This window comes from Drosophila virilis, chromosome 4, assembly GCF_030788295.1.
Source record: "Drosophila virilis strain 15010-1051.87 chromosome 4, Dvir_AGI_RSII-ME, whole genome shotgun sequence".
In the NCBI taxonomy this organism is placed as follows: Eukaryota; Metazoa; Arthropoda; class Insecta; order Diptera; family Drosophilidae; genus Drosophila; species Drosophila virilis.
Genome location: NC_091546.1, coordinates 24,185,731 through 24,206,434, shown reverse-complemented (window position 1 = coordinate 24,206,434; position 20,704 = coordinate 24,185,731). Strand labels below are relative to the sequence as shown.

The 20,704-nt window shown below is 39.7% G+C and overlaps 3 protein-coding genes and 1 long non-coding RNA gene across 5 annotated transcripts in view; 3 read left to right on the top strand and 1 right to left on the bottom strand.

Annotated features, from left to right (window-relative positions):
- Positions 1-5,089: 5,089 nt before the first annotated feature.
- Positions 5,090-20,704, bottom strand: part of LOC26531009 (uncharacterized) — a 94,025-nt gene continuing 78,410 nt past the window's right edge. For both annotated transcript variants that reach the window (XR_004304343.2, XR_001449851.3), the window contains exon 5: positions 5,090-6,870. This is a non-coding gene — a long non-coding RNA (uncharacterized lncRNA). The remainder of the gene's footprint in view (positions 6,871-20,704) is intronic.
- LOC6633977 (uncharacterized) lies at positions 13,056-14,078 on the top strand. The gene has a single exon (XM_002057806.4). It carries the CDS (start codon positions 13,112-13,114, stop codon positions 13,934-13,936), a length of 825 nt encoding a protein of 274 aa, XP_002057842.1. The 5' UTR covers positions 13,056-13,111; the 3' UTR covers positions 13,937-14,078.
- LOC116651459 (protein lifeguard 1-like) lies at positions 14,547-15,621 on the top strand. The gene has a single exon (XM_032437809.2). It carries the CDS (start codon positions 14,637-14,639, stop codon positions 15,528-15,530), a length of 894 nt encoding a protein of 297 aa, XP_032293700.1. The 5' UTR covers positions 14,547-14,636; the 3' UTR covers positions 15,531-15,621.
- Positions 15,675-16,838, top strand: LOC6633979 (uncharacterized). Its single transcript, XM_032437810.2, has 2 exons — positions 15,675-16,522; positions 16,576-16,838. Exon 1 carries the CDS (start codon positions 15,768-15,770, stop codon positions 16,500-16,502), a length of 735 nt encoding a protein of 244 aa, XP_032293701.1. The 5' UTR covers positions 15,675-15,767; the 3' UTR covers positions 16,503-16,522; positions 16,576-16,838.

Genomic DNA, 20,704 nt, shown 5'->3' with positions numbered 1-20,704 from the left:
TGCAGTCGCAGTCGCAGTCGCCGTCGTAGTCGCAGTCACTTTTAAAGGCGTTGATTGATCAGCAACCAACAAGCCAACGCCGCCTGCGACGCATGCTGATGAACGATCCATCGATCCGGTGATTCGGCGATCCACGCGGCATCGATTGCCACGTCGCACTCCAAAAAAAAAAAACAAAAATATTCAGCGGTCATGCGTTGAAAATGTTTACACGACTTCCCAGATGCCCTGTAAAAGGCAAATATCTTAAAGATTATAAATCCTAGCTAAATAATTTATTTTTAACATTTAATTCATAGCCTCGTAATGCAAGATACTTGAGTTTTGGCTTAAGCTTTTGGAAGATAATTAAAAAAGTAAAACTCCCTTGGGCAGACACCGATATTCGGTCAAGTTTGCCCAATCAAGAGAAGTGTCCGCCTAATGAAAGTAGCCTGAGTTTGCTGTTGGAAAATGAAAAAAGCAGAGTTTTCATACTTTAAGAATCTAGCATTCGAAAATTCTTTAACCTAGTTCTTTTGTCTCTCAGTAATGGGTTTTGAACAGCAAGGAATCGAGTAATTTTAGGCTCTTAGCTGATGCCTTTGAACGGAATTTAAAGTCTTACCAATTTTATTCAAAGCTTATATGCTGAAGATTTTTCAATAACATTCTATATACCCGTTGAAGTAACCCTTTTTACTAGCGTATTGAAAAGCGAAAGCTTCAACAGAAACTGTGAAGATATTTTGCGTTATTCGCTTGGCATACATAAACAGCACGCGAGCGCCATAATCATAATCCATAATGTCATAAGTGTCGATCGTACGGCGATCGGTCGAATGTTCGAATGCTCGAATGGGCGATTGAGGATCTCGCCTAATAATGTTGTCGCCGATCAACGATCAGCGATCAGTGATCAGTTCAACGGCTTGTGACTCTGTGACACATCAAATGCTGCTTGATTTACGAGCATTTGGTAACAATAACAATGCGCCCCTGAATAATGCCACAGATCGCTGAACGCCAGAAGAGCTTCCAGCTGAACTTGGGACTTAGGTTGGAGTCCGGAGTCGGGGCTTGGGTCTTGGTGCCTGGGGATACAGCAGTATACGGGGTATTGCGCTTGATGTGGACCGACACTGGCGACGCGTCTTGAATTTATGGCGCACCATAATTGTCATAATTTTTGTATGGCCAACAAGTAGCTGACCGGTGATCAGCTCCAGCTGTGCTACCGTTTAATTTGATAAGGTCCTGGACTGTGCGCCACATGTGGTGGCATCAGCAGCAGCAGCAGCTGTTGCACATTCGAGCGGTCTTCATTTCGCATGGAATCTGCGCAACAAGATCGCAATTAATTCACGCGGATAAATCTTCAAGTGCTAACTACATGACAACAACAAAGTAGTTACACATTTCTTTTTCCCTTTGCTCCATGGTTACCCACACAAAATCACGACGATTCTCTCTCGCTCTGATTGCATTCTGCGGCTAAGGAACCGTAGTCTGTGGCAACAGCGGCTTGATCTCGCCGTGCCTCGACTGGGTCGCCTTCGTTTAATTTCAATTTGTTGCCGCTCTAAATTTATGACGGTTATTAGCAAAAGACGTGCGGCCAACACATTCCTCATGGTTGCGAGCGCGGCTGCGGCCGCGACTTAGGGTTCTGGATTTCCTGTCGGAAACCCCATGGCTAACCATGTTCCCCAACCGCATCTGCGGCTACCGTACGCCATTTTCTTGCACGCCTGCGCAACTTGCTCCATGCGGTGGTAATGTTTACTTGTCTCAGACAAATTTCATTGTAACTTGAGTAACTTGGTAGTGACTGAGTCCAGTTTGGGACCGGGCCTTGGATATGGACTGGGGTCTGGCTTTGGGTCTGGTGTAGCGTGTACTCGCCTTTGTTGCCGCTGCTGCCGTTTGCCTAGGTAATTGCGTTTATAGTTAGTTATGTTGCCTGCCTGTCCGCCTGCCTGCCTTTTAGGCTTCTGTTACACATTCTCTCAATACATTTTTTTTACGCTTTTGGTGTATATAACCCAACTTGAGGCTGTTTTTGAGCTGTATTTATTTACTGCTGGCGCTTGTTCGATCTTATCAAGATTTTGCTGATTGATAGCAGCCCAAACAGCATAGGGCTTAGCCATACATTTCTTTGGCACTACACAGGCTGAAAAGTGCTGAATTTATAAGTTTATATATATAAAATTGTTTGTCCTGACTGACTTATGTGATGTGGGTGCACGCTAAGACGGGAAATACCACCCGCAAGTTTGGAAAAGTTGCGAAAAACGTTTGTATGCAATTTTTTATAACCATCCGCTCGGCTTCGAACTCATTTTCAAAGATCGTTTTATCCTTGGTAGAGTTGGGGGTCAACGATTTGGTGGGAGGCGTTTCGCGCTCATCTACATTTCCGAAGATCTATAAGAAAATTCATTTGAGACGCAGAATCCAAACTTCCTCGGTATAAATGCGATTCTAAGATTGTTTGGGCGAAGTTTTAAGTTGCTTCAGACTTATTTGCAAAGCCCTACATAATAACTTAAATATGAGTAACAAAATAAAACAAGTAAGAGGTTCTAGTCGGGACCTAGTCCTGAAGAGGCGATAACCTGAACCCTCTTCTTCCAACATCAAATGCATATATATATTCTATTTTAGAAGCTATATGTCAAGTTTGGGGACTCTAGCTCTTATTATCTACCAAAATTGCGCAAAAAAACAGGATATCCATATCGATTTTTATCGATTGCTTGGAAACGGAGTAAGTTATCGATTATCGGAAATCGCAGGTGGAACATTAAGCTCTACGCCTCGAAATACCAGGCGGTCAACCACACACGTTGAGGCTTCTGCTGTCTGAATAGATGCAAGCTCCACACATCCTGGCAGAAGCGCCAAGTATCTTGGATTTGTTCTGGACAAGAGGTTTACTTTTTGGGTGGACATCGACGGCATTCTTAAGCAGTATCGCCTTAAGATGGCTAAGGCCAATTGGCTTCCAAGCCTCAGCAGCCCGTAGCAATGGGCTGCCAACGAGCGATCTACATATCGTACCTCAGAATGGCATTCATAGAGAGCCCAGTCGGAGCAAGAGAACTTGTTGGAAAAAACAACATTAATTTATTCATGCAAAAATGTCCGGGCTATGAAGTATTTTTATTTTTAAGTCAAATCGGGCATATCCCTAGCCAAACAGAAAATCAAAACCGGTTTCTAGATGACCCATAATATCCTTGGTTTTAACATACCATTTATATAGTCCTGGTGAACCTACAATTCCAAATCCGTGCAATATTCGCTCGGCAAGGATCCAAAATTTTGTATATGTATGCTGTTTTCATTCAATCGTCCACTATGGTTCCTAGATGCCCGATATATTCTTGGTTTAACCATACCATTTATATAGTCCTGGTGAACCTAAATCTCGAAATTCGTGCAAATTTTGCCCGAAAATGGTCCAAAAACATGAACATGCATGCGTTTTTTTCAGCCGTACCCTTCTCCCTCTATGGTTCCTAGTTGACCGATATATCCCTGGTTTTACCATACCATAGATATAGTCCTGGTGATCCTATAGTTCCTAATCCCAACAAAAAAACTGTATACTGTATAATTAAATAAAGGTTTAAAAATTAACGGTCGCAAAATTGCATTGGGTCTGGGTGTTGGCTCACATTTTCAAGTCGAAATTCTGCTGAAATACCAGGCGAACAGAAATGCCCAACAGGTAGATGCAGCAAAAAATGTATTTGAAAAATCATTGCATACCCACAAGGTGCAACAAGGATGACTTGCAAGTTTTTTAACAGTAAACTGTTAATTAGCTGCGGCTTCTGTTATTTAACATTTCACTGTTAACCTTCTGTAAATTAACAGTTCACTGTTAAGTAGCTGTTACTTAACATACCACTGTTAACAGCTGCTGCTGTGAGGGGGCATGAGATTTAAGCGAAAATTGGCGAAAATACCAGGCGAACAGAAATGCCCAGCAGGTAGACGAACTAAAATTTTTATGAGTGAAAAATTGCATTGCATACCCACACGGGGCGTGCGGAGGAGCAGCTGGGTGCCAAGATTTCAGCGAAATTCGTCTGAAGTACCAGGCAAACAGAAATGCCCAGTAGGCAGACGAACTAAAATTTTTATGAATGAAAAATTGCATTGCATACCCACACGGGGCGTGCGGAGGAGCAGCTGGGTGCCAAGATTTCAGCGAAATTCGTCTGAAGTACCAGGCAAACAGAAATGCCCAGTAGGCAGACGAACTAAAATTTGTATGAATGAAAAATTTCATTGCATACCCACACGGGGCGTGCGGAGGAGCAGTTGGGTGCCAAGATTTCAGCGGAAATTCGGCAGAAGTACCAGGCAAACAGAAATGCCCAGTAGGCAGACGAACTAAAATTTTTATGAATGAAAAATTTCATTGCATACCCACAATGTGCTAAAAATCATACATATATCTGGACCGTTTCCGTGCGCATTTTGCAGGGATTCGGTCCTCTTGGTTCACCAGGACTATATCAATGGTAAGATATGACCAAGGATATCTGGGTCTACTAGGTACCTTCGATGAGGGCGGGGATTTTGCTGGGCGATGGCTGAAAGAAAGGGCATTCACATTTTGTTGACAAATAGTCATTTAGGTTTGATAGGACGTTATCCTTGGTAGGGTAAAACCAAGGATAAATGGGGTCATCTAGCAACCATGGGTTTTACATGCATGATATATATAAAAAGTCTCAGACAGCAGTCGTAAATATATTTTTTGTATTTTTAGTTAATTTGTTTGTTTATCCTCTAGGTTCACCAGGACTATATCATTGGTATGGTGTGACCAAGGATATGTGGGTCCACTAGGTACCTTCGATGGGGCGGGAATATTGCTGGGCTGAAAAAAAGGGCATTCACATTTTGTTGACTATTTAGGTCATTTAGGTTTGATAGGACGTTATCCTTGGTAGGGTAAAACCAAGGATAAATGGGGTCATCTAGCAACCATGGGTTTTACATGCATAATATATATAAAGAGTCTCAGACAGCAGTTAATTTGTTTATTTTGTATCAAAAATAACAAATATTTTTATGACAATATAAATGGGTCAAGTGTCCTCAGGCTGAATTTAAATATATTTTACAAGGAAACTCTTTATGCCAAATAAAATGCTGTAAATTAGGCAAAATGCATTATTAGAAATAAATACAGTACTTTTGACATAATATTGTTATGTGAAAAGCTTACAAGTTTACGTTGTTTAATTTGAGGATTTGTTTGTTTGCTAATTAACTTATACAATATGCTAGTAAAACTATACAAATTCAGATTTTTTATTAATAAAATGTATGATTTATTTATTTCATAAAATACGTCAAATACTTTTTTGTATAACAAACGTATCATTTGCATCCAACCAATACCTTTGTAGCCGTTTTGAGTATAATATTCTATAAATCTGCATTATATCATATATTTTTAGAAAGGCGTGATGTGATGCTGGTATTATATACTAAATAATGGCTTTAGTTATAACAAGTTTATATGCCAAATTCAAGTTGATGAAGGCAACTCCAACAGATTCCCAAAAATATTCTAAAATATTAATGAGCTGACTCAGCTCCATAAAATTATTTATTATTTATGCATTGCGCTGTCAGAGCCCCAATCGATGACAGCAACTACTTTTTCCAATAGTGTGTAATAAATTATTTAATTAGTGCTAATTAACATTCCCATGCGGCTGGGCATTTGTGTGGGCTAGCTCTTTCAGTTCTACCTGGTATCGTTACCAGTTTACCGCGTGCTACGTGGCCGCACACCGACAGAACGGATAAGATCTGCAACACGGCCGAGCCATCAGGCATGAGACAATCCATAAATATATAAAATACGGGGGGGACTACAAACTCGTACATGTCGGCGGCGTATTCCAAAAGTGTGCGACACTATGTGACAAATTTTTGGTCGTTCTCATTCGGCTTCCCATTCCCAATGCCGTTGCCCCATATGAGCCTTGAGCTTGCTGTGGTGCTGTGGTGCTGTGTGCTGCATGGTGCTGCATGGTGGTAATGGCAGTGGCGATCGAGTGGCAGACAAATGCGCTGCTTACCTGCAGCCACACGCACAGCGTTTCAGCTCCAAGGAGACATAGACGGAAATGGAGACGGAGACGAAGACTGACATCAGCTGGGGCCAGAATCCAGAATCCATTAAGTTGTTAATCATATGCGCAGTCGCAGTCTCGGCTCCAAATTTGCTTTAGTCGCATCCTTTGCGTATCCTTTTCATAGCCAGCAACGTGGCACAATTAATATGCGTCCAGCGATCGTAATCAATTCTGGCTACATAGTCGTCGACCGCCCGCCCGCCCTAGCGAGCGCTGGTAACATGAACACGTGCGGGTCATTAGTCGCAGTCACGCATTTTGAGCTCACCTTCAACTGCAACTCCGACTCCGACTACAGCTATAGAAAAAAAAACACCATCTCCCATCTCGCTGCCATGTCCGCTCGCTTTAATAGGAAATGATTTTGTACGCTTCGTTCACCTGGTTCTCCCGCTCCGTCTCGGTCTGGACATGGGTCCGGCTCTGGCTCTGACTCTGGCTTTGGGCTTACCTTTTTGGCGCTTATGAGCTGCGAAATTTTTATGAGTAGCTGGAACTCAGCTTCAGCCGGCGGTTGGTTGTTTTGTTTGGTTTGGTTTAATAGGTTCTAATGAACCATGGCAACCGAGCAGCGGACAGCGGCCAGCGCCGACTATACTCATGAATTGGCTTTCAGTGGGTGCTGACTCACTCATTTGTGGGTCTGACTGAAGATCGGAAATCTGCTGGACATGGGTCCAGCAATGCCTGCACATGTATTTCAATTTTTATTAAACTGGAAAGAAATTCAAAATATATTAAGAGTATACAAATTATAAAAAATGTTTAAGCTCATATACTTATATATTTATATATATTTTTATTTTAATATGAATTTAATTTATGTTAATTTTAAAATGTATTTATTAACAATCAAGTACTTTTTATACCCTGAACCCATTAAAAATGGGTATAAGGGTATATTGTATTTGTGCAAAATCCAAAAGTATATATACTCTTGATCAGCATCAATAGCTAAGTCGATCAAGCCATGTCCGTCTGTCCGTCCGTCCGTATGTATGAACGCAAGGATCTCAGAACCTATAAGAGCTAGAGACTTGAAATTTTAGACGTAGGTGCTCCTAGTGCCTGCGCAGATCGATCGATAAAAATCGTTATCGATATCCAGTTTTTTGGGCAATTTTGGTAGATAATAAGAGCTAGAGTCCCCAAACTTGACATATAGCTTCTAAAATAGAATATATATATGCATTTGATGTTGGAAGAAGAGGGGCCAGGGTATCCCCTAGTAGGGAGCCCGCGACTAGAACCTCTCACTTGTTTATCTTTAAAATATTTACTAGCAAATCAAGAGACATAAATAAAAAAATAATTTTATTTTGTATATTATTTATTAGGGCCTAAAAATAAATTTATTTTTATATAAATATTACATATTAGTTTCTTCAACCCGAATCAAAAAATCAACAAATTATGGAAACACTTAATGAGGCTGCAATTTAAGCAATTTATGTAGTCACGTGTGAGGGACGCACTAAAAGCAAACAATTTGCACCCACCCTCAGAACGCAGACTAACATGTATGTATATATTCACAATATCGCCCTGAACTCCGACATGTGCCCAGTAAAAGGATGTTGACTTCGCTGACTTTCTCGCGCATTTTTATTATGGCAATATGCCAACGAAGAGAGCAGAAGTAATGGTTATATGCAGAAGATTGCTTAACTAGGAGATACCCCATAAAATTGATGGTCAGATAAAATATTGGAAGCATAAATAGCTATATTTTAATGAACGAGTAGACACACTTCTAAGATAGTTAGGGCAAGTGTATCAAATCGAACCTTACTCCAAGAACCAGTTCAAGCTAACCTTTCTTAGATTCTTATAGGGTATAATCACAACAGCAATAACAAGTTGCGTCGCATGCAGCAGCAGCAGCAGAAGTGGAGGCTTTTAGCCTTTCCGACTCGATCCATAACCGATTTGTAGTTTGATTTTTTGGCATTAACGATAATGTGGGACACTAATGCACACATTAGACCGACGACGACGACGTTCGTAACGACAGCCAAAAATTGTGTTGGTCTTGTGTGGCACGTGCGCCTTTACCGCCTTCTCTGCCTGCCAGACGCGGTACAACAACAAAAACAACAGAAACAACAACAGCTCAGAGTTATGATGAATAAACAAACAGCAAAAAATATGAAATAATAATAATAATTTCTTGACAACAATTTATGCGGCCATTAACAGCGGCAATACAACGTGTTTATTTGAACATTTTGAAAAACTATATATAAAAAATAAATACACACATATATATATATACATATACATACATATATATTACCAAGTTAGAAAAATATCATAAACAAAAAATACAACGAAATGAATAAATATTAATTGCTTGAAAATCAATCAAAAATTCAAAGCATGTCAGGCGAGTCGCCAGTCGCAGTCACAGTTTCGAGTGCAAAAATCGCCATAGCCGCTAATAAATTCAAACACCCACGAAATATTAACTCGCTGGGCATTGACAAAGTGTTTAAGCCTCGTTCGTCTAGGCCAAGTATTGTTGTTGCAAGTGTGGGTGTTTTGGGAACTCAGTGGGTCAGAGTTTGTCTAGGAAAGGTGACAAAGCCAAAAGTTGTCACAAATTACAAGTAAAGTTCCATTATTTGTCTAATAATAAGCACACGAATTATTAAATAAAATATATTTCAGTGTAGCTAACAGTTTTGATGCGCTTTATAAATACTTTAAGGATAAATTTTTTATACAAAATTTAAAGTCTTTCCAAAAATATAATTTATTTGGAATGAATAGCAAACTAATAACGATTTTGTCTGTTTTCGCCAAAAGCGTGCAGATATCCTTGGGTATCATGGGTATATATATATATATAATTAAAAATAGGGGCTTTAAGCATCTCTTGCGGGAGCAGCTGCTCTCTCACATATGGCCGAGCTGTGCACAATTTTCTTAATATTAAAATATCATTTTCTGAATAACAAACTTATTTTTAACTGCAGATCGTCCTTATGATATTAAAGCACCACATCCTTTTGCCAGGATCTGACCGAGCTGTGGTTTTTTTTCTAAAAAGGATATTAACAACAAATTCGATCACGTCTTTACCATTTCAAACAACTGCAAACAAAGAGTCCTCCTTCTCTGACTTTCACACATACAAAGGAAAGGAAAAGTCCTTGATAGTCCTAATCAGTACGAATCTAAATAGTTGTCTCATACATATATATTTATACATAGGATAGCAATTTATTTAGCCCATATATTTCATAGTAAAGAATACATTCAAAATGTAATATGTTTGCCTTCAGATAGTCTAAGGCGCTTTTGTGATTCGGATCAGGCATATATATAAATTATGTTGCCTATGACATAAGCTAGCAAGGTTGAATATACCCATTTTACACATTCATTAAGTACAGGGCATTCAAAAACACCCACCCAACACAGCGTTACTAATTACATTCGCACCAATGTTAATTTGTTACAATTTCCGGAATTTCGCTAATTTATTTTTTTAACATTTATATTAGCGGCATAAATTCTATGCCGTTGTTGTTGTTGCTGCATGTCATTCTTTACGTTTGATCTGAACTTCCCTTTCAATTGTTGTATAAATTTGCATTTTTGGTGTGTAGGTTAAAGGGTAGGTTAAATATATATGTATTTACATACACATATATTGCTTGGTTTGTATATTAACAAGTATATAAACTTATTAAATAAATGATTATTTTTCGTTAATTTTTTTTATTAAAATAGTCTTTTGCTAATAAACAATTCTACATAATAATGTTTATTGATCGATTATAATCAACACGCTTTGCTGTTCACTCACATTACGGAATTCGACAATTGTTTACCTGCACATATTCATGAGTGCGAACCAAGCTATTTACGAGTATTCGAATGTTTGCACAGCAGGCATTGGCTATGCCGGTGATTCACTAGAAAGCTCACCTGTGAATCGCAAGAGAACAGCTGCTGCAACAGTCACGTGCGTGGCTCATTAACAGCTGCCTCCTAAAAATGCAGCCAGATGAGGAAATTTCGTATTGCCACACAGGCAGATAAGGTGCCAGACAGGCGTGCGGGGGCAATGCACAAAGCACAGCGTAACTTCCGCTGTAACTTGCAGCAGGTGCGGGAGGGGCACATAATTACATGGCATTTCAAGCGCCAAGCTCCATTTGAGCTTCCCGTCCAGGGGTGCAGCAAATTGACAACCCCTGACCAACCGAAACTGCATTATTAATTGCAGCTTTGATTTATCTAAGAAACAGGGCAAAGTAACGACCCGCCAGCCCACAACCCCGATAAGGCCTACACGGACAACCCCAAGCTTGATTTGTGCCAACCCTTGGGGGAGTTGGGCGTCGCATTTTCCATAACGTTAAACTCGCAAATGTTTAATTGTGGAAATGAGAAATATGCGGAAGCGTTGACAATTCCGCTCCAGCAACGCTGCAGCGTCGACTGCACTTGTCGCATCACTTGATGCCAGGCCCGTGCCCAGGCCGAGGCCCCAACCCCCTGCCCAGATTCGTGCCCATTCCCGTTAGCATTAACCCGCCAGCTGCATGTCAGTGGCATTGTGACTGTCTAGCCATCAGCATCTGTAGCTGTCTGTTCCAGTCGCACTCGCTCTGCCACTCTTGCCCCTCCTGCTCCACACTCTGCTGCCTACTCGCTAAATGACACAAAAATATGGGCTTAACCGGAAACGGATGTATTATCTGCGCTAACTGCGCTGCCACTGCCGCTGCCACTGCCACAGCGTCGTTCGCCGGCTCGGTCTCCAGCTCGAGCTCGAGAGTTCGGGTCGTGGAACTAATAGAATATTATAAATTGTACAGACAGCACATAGAGACTAGATATATATGAACCTGTGCCCAAGCTCTCCACTGACCCACGCCTGAAGCGGACGTCTCTGCTCATCTGTGTCTGCATCTGTTTATGTAAACGTGTGTGTGTGTGTGTGTGTGTGTGTGAGTGTATGTGTAACTGTGTGTGCCTCGTTCGTTACGCTTCTGTGAGCTTTTTGGACTGTGCTTTTTGTGGCCCGAAGCGTTTCATGTTGTTGGCCCTCGCATGGCTCGCATGCAAAATTCAATGTGCCCCAATCCCAACTAGCATTCAAACAAACTAATGCGGAAGTTTGTTGCATGTGTGTCATGTGGCCGGACAGCAGCGGCAACTCTATACCCCTGCCCTAACCCTCCCTCTTGCTGCCTGCTCCACTGCATTCGTTTGCATGTCGTGACGTTGTCAAGCACTTGCCGGCGCGCTTTCACTTTTTCCAAGTTTTTTGTCAATTCAAGAATTCTTGCCGTACATTGACCTCAACTAGTTTATATAGTTGAACTAAGAGTTGCTGGAAAGCTGATCTTGATGAAGTTCTTATTATGGCATTTTATGACATATGTAAAAAAATTTAATAAACTTGTATATGTTGTAGCTAGACATTAAGTTTAAATCTCAGTTTGGTAGAAATGGATATACTAATGTTTCAGACAAGGCCATAAGAGACTTTTATAAATAAAAATATAAAGCAATATAAAGATGGATGTCCCTAAAGCAATATATATACATGCTTACATAAAGAATATAATTTAATAAACGAAGGAAATGTGTAATTGATTATCTTTAAAATGTTGTTTACCCAATAATATGTTTTAAGAAAAAAGGACTCCATTTACGTGAGCAGAAGATCAATGAAATATGTAAAGTTAACAGTTTGATTGAAAAGTCTGATGTGCTTAGGGTGGCATTAGAAGCACTCGGTAAGTAAGTAGGGAAATATCATATCAAATGCAGCTGCTGTTTCCTGTGAGTCGTTGTTAGCCCTTTGCCAACTGTCTGCTGGAAATGGAAAAGCATTTGCATGTGTTTAGCAGGATCAAGGATAAGCAGCAGCCAACTGATTGAGTCATTTTTTTAGACAATGCCGCGACCGCCGTCTGTGAAAGTGATCGTGATTCGTGATGGAGGCCGCAGATGCGGCGGTACGCGCATCTCAAAGATACACTTCCTTCTTACTTATATCCATTGCGCGGCATTCAAGCGATCAGCCAAATAACAACAAACATTGTTAAGCAGCGCCTGAAAATAGGGAGAGCCGCGCGTTTGCCATATGCAGCAGTCCTCGTTGTCCTTATTATCGCTGCATCCTTTGTGGCTGTTTTGTTAGCTTTGATCGTTGCTACTTAGCATTTCCCAAACTGTCTCTGTTGTTGTTGTTGATTTGTGCATGCTTCACTGCATTTTCCGCTGCCAGCAGAGCGCCTTTTCATGACACTCAATCGGGGCGAGGCACCACAATGAGTTACAACCGAAACATTTGGCCAAAAGATACATAAATAAAGATAGAACTATGTGATAGGGCTTTTTGAATTAAGACAGATGTCTGAAAGGCTTATTGCGTATTCAGTGCATTTTAAATTATATAATACTTATTAACAAAGCATCAAATTTACTATAATATTTATCCAATACTTATACAGTTTTTAAAAATTATAATTATTGAAATTATTTCCGCCAGTTATTATTTATATTATTAAATGCAATATATCTTTCTTATTTGGTTAGCCTTATGTATTAAAAAGTTACTTTTATTATAGTTAAATAAGATATCATTTCTATAATTTGATAAATATCTGCTCTATGGCCAAAAATATTAAATACTATAAGGAGATATGATTGTGAAGGCCTCTTAAAATGGTTGATAAAATAAAATAAAATGAAAAAACCGGAGCTTTCAAAATCTTATTCAACTGCCACACAGTGTCCCTGACGAGACCATAGGTAGATAAGATAAACAAGATAAACAAATATAAGCCATAATTTATATATATACCAATCCAAAACAATACCTCTGCTTTAGATTTGTTGAGACGGCGAGCCCAGCTTTAAGGCTGAGCACCAAAACAGCTGAAGGCAAGCTTATACTGTCAAAATTTCTAGTCAACCCAGTTGGAAAAATGTTCAGCTGGAATTCGAGACGCTATTGGGATTTATGGCCCTACGAGCTGCCGCTACATCACTTTCCGGGCCAGCCAGAGCTGCCGCATGAACCGCCATTAGAGCAGCAACAACGACCGCTAGTTCACTTCCTGCAGCCAAACGAGGTGCCGCCTGCCGAGAATGATGACATATATCAGGTGTTCAACTTTATGAACCGTTGCTATTTGTTGGCCGGCATCTTTATGATCATCACGGTGTTCCAATGGCTGCTGTTTACCCTCCTGGTGAAGCAGAAGGGCTTATTTGTGCTGCCTGGATTTATATGTCTGATGTTGGCCTTCACAGCGCTAATGATGCTTACCTTCTGCTTAAAGCTGCGCTCTAATCGCTGGTTCGGCTACATCTTTGCCTGGCTCTTTGTGGAGACCGTCGCGATGAGTGTGATCCTGTTGCTACCAGTGCGATCGATACAAAACATCTCGGTGGCGCTCGTTGCGGCCCTAATAGTTCTCGCTGTGTGCTATTTTCAGGGAGCATGGCTGCCCATGTTTATTTTGCCCGGCGTGATAGTATTGGTCGTGGTGCTCATTGTATTTGCAGCTCTGGCCGGAGCGGTGCTCATATTGTTTATACTCACGGATCAGTCCGTATACCGAGTTGTCTATTTTGGTCTCATTCTGTTTGTAACGCTGCCCATGTCTCTATTTCATGCCCAAGTCATACATGGCCGTAGATATAGGCTACCCAAGGAGGCATTCATGAGCTGTGCAGTTATCATTTACATGCATTTCAGTCTATTCTTCATGGCGTTCTACTACCTCATCTGGGTGCACAAATGGTGAGCGTCAATCAGCAGTAAATTATAAAGGAATATTTGCGGATGTCAGATGTGTTTAATCGAATAGTGTAATTGTATATGTATATATGTTTAATAATTATCCTTGTTTAATTTAATAAGTAAATTTATTATGATTTCATATATAATCCACCGTCTAAGCTGATCCCATTTGACTACATTTTTTGCCCGTCGATAACTCCAGTATTTGTAACGCCTCCAATCCCAAATGGGCGCCATAGATATTCTCAATAAATAAAATGTATTTCCACTAATAGAAATCATTAACCAATTTCGTAATTTTTATATATATAAAGAAAATATTTTAAATAATAAAATAAACTAGAAAACTCTCAGAATCGATCAATGATAAAGAAATAAATTTGGTTAATTTTTACAAAAGCAAAAAAAAAAAACATGTCTCAATGAATGATACACAAATATAAGCTATAATTTATATATGAAAAAAACGCAAAAAATCAAGGAATTTGTTAGTAGTTAAAGAATGTTAGCTATGTTCGAGAAATGTTAAGACACGCAACTAAATTGATTTTCAAAAATATATGAAAAACCAAGACTTTTTCATAAAGCAGCTTCGATATGACTGTCAATATCACAATAATTATAGCTATAATAATATATTGTTTAACGTATGGAATCAAAAATTTTAAGGTTAAGTTAATAACAACAACAACAATAACGACAACATGCATCCGAGCTATCAGAGTGCACAGCAGTCAGATCAAATGCAGCAACTGCGGGAACTGCAGCGACAACAGCAACAGCAAGAACAACGACGGATGCAGCAATATATGCAACAACAGCAGCAACAACAGCAAGAGCCACAAATTGTTTTCTCGCGTGGGGGCCGACCGCTTGGCGAACAGGACCAGAATCGGATTGTGGTAGTCATTCCCGAAGAAGTGTTCCATACATTTGTACGCAAAGTTTACTTGATTTCCACTGTCTTCGTTCTGATCACGTGCGCCGCCTGGTTGACCATTTCGATTCTGGATTTCGACTTCATCGAGGAGACGAAGGTGCCTATTTATGTGTGGTTTATATTGACGTTCGTAACGTTCATTATATTCCACTGGTGCCCGAGAGTGCGCTATATCTTTCCCCTAAACTGGATCTTAGTTGTGTGCATCGTAGCATTTTTAACTCTAGGCGGCTGCTGTTTTATGCGCCTATACAACCCACTTATACTTGTTTGTGGAATGGTAATTACACTGACTGTCATCGTGATATTGCACGTCTGTGGCGCCATGTGCCCGCTGGTAATTCTGCCGGGTGGTCTACTAACTGGATGTCTAATGATCCTAATTATGATAGTGCTCCTGGTGTTCGCGTTTCTCATGTTTTTCCTTAGGGACCCAGTCTACGGCTTCGTTTTCTTTGTCCTGCTATTCTGCTTACTGGTCTTAGTAATACCCTTTCATGCACAGTATATACACGGTCGCCTACAAATTGTGCCACTGTTTGATTTGCCGTCTTGCGCCGTCAGCGTTTTCATTGACTTTGTGACGGTCTTCATCTGCATATCATATTTTTACTACTACCACTTATATTTAAAAACAGGTGATAGGTACCTGCAATAAGGAAGGTAAATTAAATTTATCCGAATAAATAAAACACAAGACCGAAAAATTTCAGTCAGCATTAAGCATTTATATCATATAGTTCAGGTGTCAAAATTTGGAGAAGTTAGATTGTTGTTCTTTTTTCTTTTTTTTTTTTTTTGTTTTAAAACATTTCTAAGATTGTTTTCCTTTGCCCTGGATCATTTTTCAATCTCTGATTTCAATTGTCAAATTGGTTAGGGCGAATATACTCAAATGCATCCTGAACTGCCGGATGTATATGGCATACCACCCGATCTGAACATACGTCACGGCATGCGCATCTACTTGTTGAGTGCGGTCTTTGCCGCAGTTGCGCTACTCCAGTGGATCATAATTGGATACTTCTCGGACTGGCGCAAGCATAAAGTGCCGCCGGTAAGATATGGGTTTTGGCTAATGGGCACATTTTTTGGTATTTGCGTGCTATCCTGTACGCCATTTGGACGCAAGTTCCCCTGGAATATGGCCCTAGTTTTGCTCATCGTGGAGACCTCGACCCTATACATTGCCGTGGAGCAGCAAAACACTAAGGGAGTGCTCGTTAATCTGTATGCGGGCCTTATTGTGGTTTTCGTGGTGGTCACCTCCATTTTCTATGGAGCTTACTTTCCAATGCGTATGGTGCCTGGCGACCTGATGCTCAGCCTCGGCGTTGCTCTCTCAAATATAATGCTGATCATATTCTTTCTCAATGCCTACGTGTTCGAGACCAGCGCCATATACACAGTTGTACGCAATTATTTTGCTATCACTGCTGTTACGATGATCATGTACACGGCTACCATAATTCACGATCGGCAGTTTGATGTGCCCAAGAATGAGTATATCTTTCTGAGTGTTTTGCTGTTCTTCGGCCAAATGATACTCCACGAGCGCATCCTGGCGCTTTCCTCGACTCATAATGAATCTTTAGATTGTGCAAAAATAGGAAAAGCCCTGGCAGCCTAAAAGCCGTATATATTCCAAATGTGAGTACATTAGAGATATGATTATTTAATTACTAAATTAATTCATGTTTCAGGCTTAGCTCGAACTATGTAAACAAATTGCGAAACATCTCTACTTTGTTCGGGGAAGTCATACTCTGTGGGAACTTCCCTGGCGGTAGAGCTATGTATGCTTAGGAATATAGTAAATGTATTATCCTTGAAAAATATTTGGGATCGTCTTTGAAGAATTGTTGTGCGTAGTTTAAGAAATGTTTTCAAACTTTCATAACTTGGTACATTAATAAACTCAATTCAATTCTTTGGAATTTGGAAGAAAGCCCAATCCACATTCAAACATATCTTATCTAAATTTTATTACGGAGTGCTCCATATTTTCAGTGAAGCCCTACATGTTCTTGATGATGGATTCACAACATCTTTGAAACGCTTTATTATTGTATAAGCTCTTTTCAGTTTTTTATTGTTTTTATGAAAGCATAAATACTATATACATCTGTATGCATGTTTTTATTCAATTGAATTGAGTAGAGGAGCGCGTGTTACCCGTTTAACGAGGCATGTGCCAGTCCCAAACAATGTAAATCCAAGTGATATAAATAAGAAACAGACAATGTTTTTCGATTGTTATAGACAGGGATTGTCTGACTTTTGTTTATATAAGCAGGTGACTCAATTGAAACAATTCAATTGCGAATTACAGCTACAAAGAGTGCATAATTTGCATCTGGGGAAAGCCTTCATTCAGAATTTAAAATACAACTAAGACAATACAATATAGCTCTGCATAGCAAACAAAAAGAATATTTTTTAGCGGGGAACATTTTTCAATATATATTTTAACGCTTTTGGTATAATCAACCAAATATATAATAAATTAAATTGTTTAGCTTTGTTATAATACTCGAAATAGTTAAAATTTGATATGCGCAATATGATTTGTTCACATCTCAACCATCCGAAACTGATAATTAAATATTTCTGTTTATTTATTTTCGGTTTTATAATTTGTACACATGTTACCCGCGGGAACTGATAATCATCTTTTGGCAATGCAAGCTGTTTAAATATTGTGGCTTTAAAGCTTCCTGTTTTCTTATTTATATTTAGTATTTAAAAAGACTTTCTTATTCATGCAAATTTTACGATATGCTTTAAAGCAAAATACATATTAAATAAAAAAAAAGGAAAGCCAGTGGGGTTGCTTATGAAGAGATTTGAACTTATATAAAATAGAAATTTTGATCGAAAACTAAGTATGAATAAATTCGAGAAAATTAAGTTTAAAAATTCAAAACTTGCAAAAAAGAGTACAAGTAGAGGAATAAGAAAACTGGCAAAAGTGAAATGAAAGGTAAATATTTATGCCTCGTATATATGCATTGTAAATAATATATTCTTTAAGCCATAATGCAAACACTTTTCTTCAATAAATCTCGAGTGTCTGTCCATATTTCATGCAACACTTTTCAGTTATAAATGCTACCCCTTTTAATATCCGAAAGAACAACCAGGCTCGATTTAAACTGGATTAAAAAAGTAACTATAATACTTATCAAATTTACATAAAGTATCTCTTGCCTCAATTGGACGCCGCTTTAAGCTGGCGTAACTGAATCCTCAACTAGCTCGGCCGCTGCTGCTCTTAAAGTAGAAAACAGGAACTGGATTAATAGGCTCGGCCATGGGCGCTCGCCGCTGTCCATGGGCAAACAAAGCGGCAGCTGGCGCTAAACAAAGGATGCCAAGGCATTCGCGAGGTGCCAAACAATGGCCAGGCATTAGCAGCGCCTGCGCGATACCGATCCCGATCTTCATACCGATCCACTTAAGGTCCAAGCGAAGCGAATAACGAAAACATTTAGAACAATACGAAAAACTCGTTATGAGTCACACAAATCTCAGAATACGCTAAGGAATCTAACCGTTGTCCAAGGTGTGTGTGTGTGTGCGTGTGTGTGTGCAGCTATTTAGATTAGAGGCGTTCCTTCGATCAACCCCCAACCCCTTTGCCATGCATCGCGGTCAGTCGCGAAAACAATCAGCGGGCAGAATGTTGATTATGATGAGGATGAGAGTCCATGTATGACTGTGATTATGTTGATGAGCATTGCGTATTGAGCCAAGCGGGAGAGGGGCTGGGGTAGAGGGAGGGCCAGCAGCCGAGCTTATCGCCGCATCTGCGAGTGCAGCTAACTTACCTTGGAAAAATCTTGCACGAAAATCGTGGGAAATTTCCCAAAAGCGCATATCGAATGCAATTAAAAGGCCGCGATTCGCGGTGGTTGCTAGACGCCGAGCCAAGCACTTGGCACAAACAACAACAACAACACCGACACCACCACCACCACCACCACCATGGATAGCATTAAAAATATTTTTGTCATTCGGGGTGGAAATGTGCGCGCGGAAAAACTTGAAAAGCTGCGCGTATTTTCTATAATTTTCACCCCAAACGGCCAACACAAATTTCCGCTTGTTGCGCGGTCAGCAAAACCTACAAATTCGTGATTTACCTTTCCGGTGACAAAAATGAGCTGCGGAAGTGTTGCAGCTCGACCTGGCCTCGCGTTGCACGTAACGACTTTGCGTGGTATCTGCGCTCGCCTTGCTTTGCCTCGCCTCGCCTCGCCCAATCTCTTAGGTAGGCGGCAAACGTGGGAAAGTTTTGACGGCAACAGGCGCCAGCCATTCGTTTAATGAAATGCAACAAAATGTGTCAGTCCTTTGATCTGTGGCCCCTGATAAAGGGAACTTGCACTGAGGGTGGTGGAATGTGAAAGCCTATCTGAAACATATGTCAACTAGCACGGAATCCCTATCCTTGATCACTTATTAAACCAAAAATATTCTAAAAAAAGACTTGGAATAGCCGAAAAATGAAGCAAAATCAAGTAATTTAATAAGCTACAATTGCCAAATATAATAACTCATTCGACAGCAATTAATTATAATTTGCATTACATTAATAAGTCAACCCTTAATGAGGTCTACTTAGAGCAATTCGATTCGAAAATTATGATCATGATCTTGCAAAATACAAGCCGCAACTCGATTCATGTTCATCCCTCAATAGTACTTGGCATACATGTATGACTTTCTAGGATATATACCTGAATATGAACAAGAGCCATCTAAGCTGAGCCTATCTTAAGATATGACAATCAATTGCTGAAAAGTCTATTCAATATGTAAAGAAAATGTACAAAATTTCAAATGTGCTTTCATGTAACAGATTTTAATAGTAAAATATTACCATTAAATTTCGTTTCGTTTTTTCAACAGCTGAGCATTTTAGAAGATAATTTGATATATTTTAAGTTAAAGTAAGTATATATATATATTTAAGAGAATATTTTAAGTATTTTCTTTTACCCATATATGCCAAGAAATTTCTAAATTACTTTAGTCCACTTTTGCAATTGCACATTAATTGTTTGTTTATTAATTTACCCTCATCGACTTGGCCAAAATAAAACTCTATACGAAATTCATTACGAATTCAAATTGTATCTTTTGCGTTAATTGGCTCGCTTGTTTGTTGTTGCCGTTACCCCTGACTGTATATATATATATATACATACTATATATACAGCATTTCTTAAATATCTACTGGGCCTGCCTGCCGTAACCTTTTTGTCAATATTTTCATTGGAAAAGCAAACAAACATGTTTAAAATAACAAATTAGCATAGACGAACGACACTAAAACAACAAGAGACGGTAGCTACAGACCCTTGGGGCGTTTCTACAGGGTAGCAGTCAGTTACCAGCTGGCCTGGTTTAACAATTTAGTAAACTCACTCACTCGACTCGCGGCTCGGCCACAATGTAACATACTACATCAATCAACAGCACGACTCGTCGAGACATCGACTCCAACGACTCATCGAGCCCAAACCAAAATGGCGCATTGGTGTTAATGATGCCGACTTTGAAATTTTGCCGACTTTTGCGCCCACTGCTGCAAAATACAAATAAATGAAGCAAGTGTCGCCTTCTTCTTTCTTACATTTTTTATACCCTAAACCCATTGCAAATGGCTAGTAAGGCATAATATATTTAACAGATAGAAGGATCAGGATGACGTCGCAAACGATGTACGCCTTTTTGTATTCGCGGCCAACTGCATGAGCTAGAGACTGAAATATTAATTATAAGTGCTATCTTATAGATTTTAAGTCAAACTTTTTAGGGAATAAC

What these genes read in the sequence shown, in the direction of transcription:
- LOC6633977 (XM_002057806.4), top strand. Translation starts at nt 13,112, where the DNA reads ATGTTCAGCTGGAATTCGAGACGCTATTGGGATTTATGGCCCTACGAG.
- LOC116651459 (XM_032437809.2), top strand. Translation starts at nt 14,637, where the DNA reads ATGCATCCGAGCTATCAGAGTGCACAGCAGTCAGATCAAATGCAGCAA.
- LOC6633979 (XM_032437810.2), top strand. Translation starts at nt 15,768, where the DNA reads ATGCATCCTGAACTGCCGGATGTATATGGCATACCACCCGATCTGAAC.